Source organism: Mesitornis unicolor, unplaced genomic scaffold (assembly GCF_000695765.1).
Source record: "Mesitornis unicolor isolate BGI_N332 unplaced genomic scaffold, ASM69576v1 scaffold9793, whole genome shotgun sequence".
NCBI classification, from domain to species: domain Eukaryota; kingdom Metazoa; phylum Chordata; class Aves; order Mesitornithiformes; family Mesitornithidae; genus Mesitornis; species Mesitornis unicolor.
In genome coordinates, this window is record NW_010173975.1 from 83247 (window position 1) to 94009 (window position 10763).

The following is a 10763-nucleotide window of genomic DNA, read 5'->3' on the forward strand; positions in this document are numbered from 1 at the left end:
CTTAGCAAGGCAGAAATACCTGTGAAAAATTGTATGTTCTAGCTAGACCAGCCTTGCAAATCGCATCCCAGAACACAGTGGCCATTATTTGTTCCCCCTTCTGCTGTCTTGAGGCAGTTGTGTGAATTATTTTTGGTGCAGTGTGCAGTCTCATAGTCTGTACAAAGTTCTTTGCATAATAAACAGTTGTTTGAATTACAGTTTCAACCACAGCATCCTAAAATAGCATAGGCATGGAGCATTGCTTGGATGCTCTGAATTGACAAATCAGAGCATGCACTAAACCAGAAGTTTACTGATCCTGAAAAGAAGCACCAGCAAAGTTGAGGTTGCAGTGGAACATGGTTTTGTGTTACCAGAAGTCATGTGCACATTCCCTGATTCAGATCCCAAGAACAGGCCAAGTACAAATGGTTTCCTTGGGAAGGCTCTTTGGGAATTACCAGCAAAAGATGTCCTGTGGATGTCTGTGAAATGCTGAAAAGTGCAGTTTGGGCTGGGAAACTCCAAGGAACAGAGGTGTGACATGAAGGATAAACGAAAGAAGAGACAGCAGAGGAAGTTGGTACTGGTAGGCATGCCAAGAAAAGTATCCGGTGTACATGGTGCCAGACTTGAAATCCCAGTTTAGCCTAGGGAGTGGCAGGGAAGCCTTCGCTGTGGCACTGATCTTTAAATAGGACGTTATTTTATAAGATGAGATAAGCCAGTGGTGTCAAACACACGGATTGGAAAGCACTTTAATCCATTCCTGGCCACTGTGCAATTGCAAACTTAAGATCCTCGCCACTTCCGAGCTGTCTGAACCAATGCCCAGCTTTCCCCTGTTCCGAATCCTTGCTGCCAGAGCCAGCGTTGGGTTTCAGTGTCAGGGAAAAGGACGCAGATCTGGCACAGACAGTGCAGCAAGGGGAAGGTAACTTGAAAGCTGAGACTGAGACAGCATTAAAGCTAGGGAAAAATAGAGACAAAGTAAAATATTCTCTCTCCCCTTCTAATATGCTCGGCTGCAGTGCAGCAGTAGATCATGATGAATGTGTTGCAGATGTTCATGTGTAATCAGTGTCCTGATCTCTTAGCCAGGAAGGCTCCCTGGTAGGATAAGATAGTATATGACTTGCTGCTTCTTGGGATCCATCCTTAAGCAGGCAGCCAGGCAGTAGTCATGATATATTCTGCTTGTGTTTGCTGTGTGGATCTTTAAGGGGTGATGTGGTAAAACATCTTCCGTGACTACTTCAACCTGTAATTGTTTTGAATTCAACCTGTTGTGCAGTGCTGTACTTGCTGCTGCTTAGGGGAAGAACCTGTCCTCTCAGACAAGTGAATACTTGACTTGGTGCAGGCCAACTCTGCAACACAGTGGCAGAGTTAGGTCTGTGTCAGTTCCCCAAGTGTGTGCGTGGAGCACTGGTAGTGGTGACTGAGATGAAAGCATTGCCTGTGCAGCAAAGGACAGCTTCACAGCAAGCCAGGAGCAGCTGCCAGGCTTTCTGCCCTTTCCATATGAGACAAGGAGGAGGGAACGAGCATGGGACAGCCTCTGTGCCTACCAACAGCCCAGCAAAAGCACAGGGAACTTCTGCTGCTGCTGCTAGCTGCAGTTCTGTGGTGGTCATACGGAAGCAAAGCAAGGAACTGTACAAACCCCTGACTGAGTCTGTTTGTCTCGGTTTTTTTCACCCTGTGTATCTGGTACCTATTTCCATACTTTTTTCCTCCAGAGGCCTGTGGCAGCAAATCTGTGTATGATGGACCTGAAGAGGAAGAATATTCTACATTCATCATTGATGACCCTAAGGAGACATATAAAACACTAAAGCTGATTATTGAAGGTGTTGGAACTTTAGAACAGGAGCATGCTCAGTATAAGAGGGATAAATTTAAGAAGACAAAGTATGGAAGCCAGTAAGTATAATGGGTTGTCCAAACAGGGGGACAATCCTGGGAAATAGTATTTCCCTTGCTTATGTTCTGGCCTTCACCATATTCATGTTCAAAAAAGATCCTGCAAATACATAGAAAGTAAGACTGTGATTTAGGATTGATACAATATTTTGAAGAACTGCAAGGGTTTTTTAAATGCTTATTTTTTAATTTGGTTTCATTCATAAAAATAAATGTGTGGGTTTTCTGGGGTTTTTTGGTTTGTTGTTGGTTTTTTTTTTTAGATTTTGAATCTGTGCTTGTGGAATGAGCAGTAAATACCAGAAGTTACATGTATTTACCAGCTTCTTTTAGAGTGTTGGTTTAAAAATAGGAAGAGTGGCTGATAAAGCCACATAACTGTGTTTTCTGTACGTGTAAATAAAGGAGCATTCTGCGTGTGACTTGACAAAAAAGGGGATTAATTAAATCAGTTCTTCCGGTTCAAGTAATGTGCAATATTATCATTACAACTACAACTCTGAAAATCAAACAAGGGGAAAGGTTTTGTCTGTTCACTTTCTGTTCTGACATTTTGATGTCCTGACAGAATATTCTACATAGAGTACTTTTTGTTTTTCCTTTAGAGAACATCCCATTGGTGACAAGAGCTTCCAGACGTACATCAGGCAGCAGTCAGAGATCTCGGCACATTCCATATGAAGTGCAAAGGAAATCACAGGACAGTGCTGAAGGGTCAATCAGCGAAGCAAAATAGCAAAACAGAAGGGAAGCCACACATGTAGCAAAACGTATGGATAAGTGTCAAGCTTACAAACTTTGAGACTTGCAAAACGTATTCTCTTTTCAAGAAACTGTTACAATAGTTGCTATGCACTTTATTCATCTGGTTATTGACAGATGATAAAACTCTGCCTTCTAGGCAGTTGTTGTCATGTGTATTTTTAAATTTGCTTTGGTTTCCTGGAACCTAGTGATCAGTTCAATGATCAAGGTGTGTGGACTTCATCTTGACAACTCCAATGCAATTCCTTATGTTTCAGAAACCAAGCGTGCTGCTAATAGGCAGCATTTTGTAGAATGGTTGTTTGTTACTGTTTTCTTGTTCCTGATTACTGTATATTATGTCACACCCCTGCGTGCTCTCTTAGGAATAGCTTAGTAACACTTTACTTTTAATGCCTGCATTTAGAAAAGAAGCAGAGAAAAAGCCCTCTGGTGTAATCTCTCGTATTGTAGCTTGTATTCTGAGCAAGCCAAGGCACAGGCCTTGTGTTTTTACAGCAGCATAATTTTTGCTAAATGTGCACAGTTTTTAATAGAAATTCAGATCTGAATGGTACTCTTGATATTTTTGAGATACAATGTCATTTCTCCAGACACATTCAGCAGACTTTGGGTTTAAAGATGCAGTCTCAGCGATATAATAGAACCGACTCTCATAAATATGAGTGAGAAAGAAATGGATTTATGTCAAAGCTACGTGTCGCTCTCATGCAGTCCAGTGAATGGTAACCTTTGAAAGTCTGCCAACTGAAAGGCAAGGTAAGCTGATTTTGATGACCTTTTACCACCACAGTGAGAAGGATGAATAGAGTACGAGTCTGGCAGCTGAGGCATGCTGACTCCCAGGCACAGAAGCTGTCAAGATGGGTTTTCTCTGAAAGGATCACGTTTAAGCACTGGAGACTGTGCTATCCTAGTGCCAGTTGCTTTTCTGGAAAACAGTTTTCTACTTTTCCAAAAATGTTTTTAAATACTTTTCTAAAGAGACTTTAGTATATTAACATGCGTAATGGTAACTTGTTAATATTCTGAGTGTAGTGAAAATGGAATGAGTGGTGTATCTCACTAATACCAACAAAAGTCATTAAGGAGGGGAATAAAGATCTGCTAAACTTAAGATATATATTTATGTATTCTCTTTAGTTGTGCACCGTAACTTTCCTCTGTATAAAGGTCTGATTTACAGACATCTAGCTCTGATGGCACAGAAGCTTGCATGATGGACTTTAAGCTTCAGTGGGGTAGAAGCTAGTGTTGGTTTTAAGCTGAATTGAAAGAGAAAGCATTGAACTATCAGTTTAATGCGAAGATATCTGTATCTTTGCCTAAAGTGTTACAGAGTAACTCTTAACTGTGTCCTCACTGCATCTGACATGATTTAAGATAGCTGAAGTACTTTGAATGCCTCTGTTTGTTAGTGATGCTCTTAGGAATGAGATTTTCTTTTTGTTTGAGTATATAGTAGACAACCTCCTAGTAGATGATAAAGGATCTGTTATTCATCTTCACCCAGCAGACTGGGGAAAGGGAAGTAATGAAGCGTTGCAGAGATGCATTTTGGACTCCAAGCTTTTAGCTGCCTTGAACTGCAATTTTTAACATGTGTTTGTAACTTAATATTGTTTATAAAATACTAATGACCTGTAATGTGTGTTCTACTTGCCAATTAAAAGAAATGTTTTATTTCTGAAATCTGTGTGCACATTTGCAGTCTGTTTAAATTCACAGCAGCCACTGGGGTACCTGTCGGCACAGCATCCACTATTCAGAGCTGAACTTCGGATGGAGATCCTGGTGAATGTAAACCAGTCTCTGCTGGGGCTCCCAAGTCCCATCCTTGCTCTTCCTCCGCCTCCCATCCCCACCTCTTTACTTGGGTCAGCGTTTGCACCCGTGGGACTCTGCAGTGAACCAGATGAGCCACCTAAGCCAGCCATAAACTACTCGGGTGAGGAAAGCAGTTGTTGCTCAGCTGGATCAGCATCTTGAACTGGTTCTTGTGTTATTACACAGCTGTTTTTGCTGCAAGGGAGACCATGTTGAAAGGACCAAAGGAAAGAGTTGAGAGCACAGCACTCAGCATGGAGAGTGACTCATGGACCTATGGAACCACCACCCTCTGAACAGGACCTGTTCTGTGGCAAAACCTTGGGCATGCTGAGGTTTGTGCAAGTCAGTCTTCTGGAGCTTACCAGGCCTCTCTGGATACTCACATGGTTGGAGCTTTGGCTCTGAGATGTCGTGTGACAAGCTGCACTCTCTGGTTCTGTCGGGGAGTGTTTGCAGGAAGGCTGGACAGCAGCCCCTCTAGGAGAGAAAGTTGATGGCTCATTCAGAGTGTGTTAGTCTAGCTCGTGCTCAAGGTATCAGGTGTCTCTGTCACCAGAACACAGGCATTCATTTCTGAGCAGCTTCTGGAGAAGAGCTTCTGCAGACTCACTCTAGCAGAGTGACAGTAGTGGTTTAACAGGGAGACCACAGCCAGGAAGGAAAACCAAACTGGTAGTGGAAGACACATCACCAGCGCGAAGGTGAACTTGACCACAACTGTGCTAGTGTCTGTTTCTGCTGATGAATTCTGAATCTTGTCTTAAGAACAAGGTTTTAAGTTAGATGAGGTAGTAAGCCGACACAGGATTTGTAAGAAATGAGCAGTTAAATGCAAAATTACTGTGTCATCATTCCAAAGTCTGTCTCTCTTCTGCTCAATCTCATGCAATCATGTAAACAATCATTTTGTTTTCCTGCTAACATGTCTTAGCTTTAATCAGTAGGAAATCTTTGAAATCTGTTTTTCTTATGACATAACTTAATTAACAGGGTTGGTGAGAGGATTGTGTTAAAATTGGGCTTCAAATACTTGCTTAGCCTCTGTCCTCCGTCTGCACCCTAAGTTTCTGCTGTTCAGAAACACTCAGCATGGCTGACCTGGCAACAGGACCCGAGTGTCCCTGATCTGTGTCCATTCTGGTTCACAGGAGGCAGTGTCCCTGACCAGCAAAAGGGCTTTGTGCATTTTGGAAGAGTTCAGACTGGGAGATTTGGCTGTGAACCTGTAGAGCTGAACTCAAGATTCCTGTTTGTTTCCTAAAGCAATGAATGGGAGTTCAGTTGACAGATCAAAATCTTGTCGCTTGTGTGTGTGTGTTTTCTAGGTGGATGCAGTACAGATGGGGAGCAGCTGCTGCAGTGATGAAAAATCCCTATTAGGGCCTTTTCATGCTGTGGGTGCTGTGTCCGAAGCCGTGCTGGTATGTAGTCAGCTGGGCAGAAGGAGTGACAAGCCTTGCTTATGCCAATGATGTCTCAAAGCTCTCGGTGCCAGTGGCACTTGGTTCTTCACCCAGTAAGATTTTAATGAGGTTTGTGTATGGATGAGAGGGGTTGAAGAACATGGTTCTTGTCTGGAAGTGTTTCCATGTGAAAATTGCCAAATGGAAAAAAAGAAGAGCAGTGTGCCATGGACATGGTATGGAGTTAATGCAAAGAGCACCCAGCACCCACCACACCCTTGCAAGGCTCATGGGAGTAAGCATCAGCGGCTGCCAGCTGAGAAGCTGTGAGAAATTGGTGAAAACTTCTGTCTACAGGAGAACATTGATGTGGTTCCCATCTCCATCCCTTCTCTGCAATACTCCACATGGTTTCAAGGGGATCATTTCAACTTGTAACCCCGTAAGCGTGCTTATAAAGGGCTGTGTGAGAAGCTGGCCTGGGCAGCAGGAGAATGCGTGAACCCTGCTGGTCCTCATTATAAGCTCCAGGAAGTGGATGCCACTGGAGCACCATGGCATAGGGCAGTTGGAGGCTGGGACTGATGCTGGGTGGTGCTTGGAGATTAAGTTTAACAGCATCTTCCCATCAGCCACTGTCTGTGTTCATTACAGCTGGAGACAGATGCTAGCAGGCTGACTGGTGAGGACATTTCTTTCTGGTTCTGAGCTAGTGTCATTAAACAGTAAATGAATTATGTTGAAGTTCAAGTGAGCAGCAAGGGAAAGACAAAGGTTTTAGATGGAAGATTCTATGTGTGTAAGACTCTGGATCTGGGCTGTGTAGGAAAAGACTGGAAGAAGCCATCACAGAGCAAATAAAATTGTTCTGAGCTCCTAAAACAACCTAGGATAAAACAGGACCCTAGGAAATTCATCTTGAGGGTAGACACCAGCCCTCCTAAGTTCTGAACAAATCACAGATGCCTTTTTGTTTCAATTCCCATTTTTCATCTGCTGCTCCATTTGAGTGACTCAGATTTACCTGAAATGTTCAGATCATTGGATTTAACACATTTGTGCAGAGCTATTACTTTTAACCACAAAGTTGCCTGATGTTAGCAGGTTTGCCTGCAGCATCAATGTGGTCATGTTGATTAAACAAAAGGCTCACCAGCAGCCTGCACTAAAGGTAAAGAGTGTTTAAATGACAAAAAGGGAAATAGGTTGGTGTTTTTTTTTACTGGTTTGAAAATGTGGCTATGCTGAATTGCACCAAAAATGTATCCCAGATGTACACAGTTCTGGTTAATGTCAAGGTCAAATTCTCCCCACAAGTGTGAAGCCTGTATTGTATCTTACTAATTTTACTAAATTCACTCAGACTTCTTTAATCTCTGTCACAGTTGTCACTGTTGCACTATCCTGCTCTAAAGCTGTCAAAGGAAAATATGGGTTTTATTATTTACTGGAGGCCACAACAAATGGACTGCCTGGATATGGACTCTTACTCTTCTTACATGAAAACATGTAAATCTTTATAGAGGTGACAATGGTGCACAGGGTTGCCATCAGGTACCAGAGGTATGAATAAATAAGTTTACTTGATTAAGAAAGGCACTTTGGATAAGTGTAGCAATGTATTTCTCTGGGGGTAGAAACTAAAACTCTAGTCATCATGTTTGTGTAGAGAACTCTGCTGACATGAATAAAGGAAGCAAATTTTATGTATTACAGGAGAAGAAAAAGGGAAATACTCACTTGATGAAAACAGAAACTGTGCACAAAGAAGGCCACCCTGAAATGCCCTGTATTTTGCTTTCTTCAGCAAGTGCTTCTGTGTTACAGCTCAGCTGTAGTTTTTACTTCTCCTCTTCTCCAGAAGCCATCCTCTGACAGCCATGACATCCTGTGCCTGTCCGTGATGGGAATGACTTGAGAGGCTCACAGCTGAGAAAAGCAGCTTTAAAAATAGACAGGCTCATCTGTGATGTCTGGAGGTGCAAATGCTTCACCTCCCGCTGAGCCACAGTGTTGTGAGGACAACCCCATGGTACGTTTCCTCTTGCAGTAAAGCCCCCTTAAAGAGATTCCTGTTCCCCCACCCCAGCTGTGGTTCAGCATCCCATTAATAGCACTGATGTAACTGAACCAGTGAAATAACTGGCAGTCGTTAAGAGGGGGAGATTTTGGGAAAACCTGGACCTGCTATCTGGCCAGCTTTACAGCAGCCTCACTGCACGAACACTTGCATTGGCACATCTGATGAGGTGGGGACAAGCCACCCCAGTCAGCTTTGCCACTGGAGCACATGCATCTCCCAGCTATGCTCCAAATCCGTTTGCTTCCAGCACTGTCCCATCCCATGCTCCCTATCAACATCACCGATGCGCAGCACTGTCCATGACGTGACCTTCTTCTGAAGGGTTCTGCTGTTCTTCCAGTGTGAGAACCAGCCAAAACCAGAAGGAAATTCAGCTCTGAGACCTGGCTCTGCCTGCTGGCACAGTACCAGGTTTCCTGCAGCTTTACCAAGGAGCTGGATCTGCGATGGCTTCTCTGGCACCCTCCCCACCAGCCTTTTGCTGCCTTGAATTCCCCTGCTAAAAACGACCCCAGGCTCAAAGGCTGGAAAGCTGGGCCTGAACCCCATTTGTCTGAAAAATCTCATTGTTTTCCACTCCAGAGAAGTCCTCTTGGCATAATTTTTATTGAAGTTGCCAGGAAAGGGGAACAGTAAGCAAAAAGCCCTTGTATGGAGCAGTTTGGAGAGCCCTCTGAGGGGACTTGGCACTGATTTTCAGCAGAGGGTTGCTGGTGCCCAAGTTATTTTGGTGTCAGAAAGAGATGGCCGATGTTTTTACTTTATTTAGAAGTTGTGAGTGCAGAAGAGAGGGGATGAAGAAACTGGCAGACCTGGGCAGGTTGTATCAGCCAGTCACATTAACAGGCCTGGAAACCCTCATGGGGGGCTGGAGGAAGGCAGCACCCATCTTCCCGGGCTGGAAGGAGCCGAGTGGTATTTGAGAGCCTGCTCATCTCTTAGGGTGGGACCTTACACAGTCAAGGTAAAGCAAGAGCCAAGAGGCCCTGGGCAGGTTCAAGCAGAATTAGAGCTGGTTTTGCCCACCAGGCTCTCAAAGTTGAACAAGGCTCCCTTAAATCTGCCTTTTCTCCTGCTTCAGCATTTCCTGCTGTGAGAGCGAGCTGTTGGTTTCTGTTGTGTTCCTCAGAACAACACCTGGGTGGAAACCCTGTGAGCCACCACACAGCCACATGTGCAGAGACCACCTGCAGCTGCAGTGGCTGCCCACCTGCTGCAAGGAGAGCTGGGCACTTCTCCCCCAGCTCCCTGTGGGTGGGTGCTGCTGTCTGGGACTGCTGGGAGTTCCTGCAGGCAAAATTGCTCTGTCTGGCACAACTTCCTCTGCCAATCCTTCCTTCCTGCCCTCCTTCCTTCCTTTAAATGTACCGGCTTGGCCCTGCCCTTCAAAAACTGTATCTGTATCTTCTCCCCACCTGATGCCTGGGGAGAAGAGATGAGGACAGCCCCTACCTCCCAGCACCTTCCTCTTGTTCCACATGCCCAGCCTGCTGCCACTTTCAGGCCTCTGCTATCCCTGCTTATATTTCAGTCAGTTACTCAACCTCCTTCAATAGCTTGAAGAAAGAGAGAGGCCCCTCTAGAGCGTGACTCATGATTTTAGATGTCTACCCTAGAATGAAATAAAACCCTAAAAATTTCCGGTTCCCTTCTGTTGCAAGGGAACACGGCATGATTGCTTACAGTGTGTGATCTTAGAGTAAGGTATCTAAAGTTGGTGAGATCAACCCCAGTCGGGGTGATATGAGCCCAGCTGCTGTGTTGAGCGTTGTCACTCTCCTTTACTCACCCTCATTTTGCAGCAGGGATGTTCTTGCAAGCCCTGGTTCTCCTCACAGGGCTTTCCCCTCCCTCCCTCCCTCCTGCCGTGGGTGCCACAGGGCTCAGGCCGCTAGGTGGGGGTGCTCTCATGCAGGATCTGTCCCGCAGCCGCTCAGCAGGCGTGATTTTGCAAGGATCCCATTCTGGAGAAGCCCATGAGCACTTTGCTGTGAGCCCCAGCACTAGCTCTGTTCATCGTTGATTCATCCGGTGCCACACGATTGACCCAAGCCGGGTGCGAGCCCACTGCAGGTTCCCATTTTGCTCTCCAGAACATGCTCCACAGGCTTCAACTGACTTTTTGTTCTGCTGTGGTGGGACAGGACCACACCTGGTCAGGTACAAAGCCGGAGCTGCTCCAGCAGCACCTAATGTCCTATGAAGGCTGCCAGGACAGTGCCCCCTCCCAGACAAGCTTGAAGTGGTTGGCTGAGCAGAGAGCTTCAAGGCTTGCATGGTGTGGTGTGTCCACAGTGTTTTTCATTGGGTACCTGATAGCAGAAAAAAGGGATTTGCCTGTTCTGTCCAATTTTCCAACGTGGGAAGGGAAACCTGCGTGACTGGGTGAGCTGCACATCCTTATCATTAAACTTGCACTGGAAAACCACTGTATGTTTAACTCTCCAGTGCCACCAGCAATTCCCGTGGTGTGGATTGGGAAATTACAGATCTAGAGCTGCCCCCATGGTCATTTCTGGAGGGCTGGGAAGAAATCCCAAGGCCACAGAGCCTTACAGCACTAGCTCTTACAACCCCATTAGATCTGGGCCAAAGGACTCACGATTTGAAAACAGGTCTGAAAAAAAGGTTTCTAAAAAATGTGAAGCGTGCTGGCCTTCTTAAATTTGGGAGCGAGGATATCCTCCTGTTGTTTTTGCAAGCTTTAGCAAAACAAGAACAATACTATTTTTGATCAGTTTTGTGAAATACAATCAGGTGAAGATTTCTTTAGA

General features: G+C 45.0%; 1 protein-coding gene across 1 annotated transcript in view; it reads left to right on the forward strand.

The window, feature by feature from the left end:
- The window catches only part of RASA3 (RAS p21 protein activator 3), a gene marked incomplete at its 5' end in the record, with an annotated part of 84172 nt that extends 79807 nt beyond the window's left edge, over window positions 1-4365 (forward strand). Inside the window, 2 exons of the mRNA XM_010180892.1 lie at window positions 1725-1908; window positions 2514-4365. Of these exons, the coding sequence (XP_010179194.1) occupies window positions 1725-1908; window positions 2514-2589 (260 nt within the window). The remainder of the gene's footprint in view (window positions 1-1724; window positions 1909-2513) is intronic.
- Between the last annotated feature and the right edge of the window lie 6398 nt (window positions 4366-10763).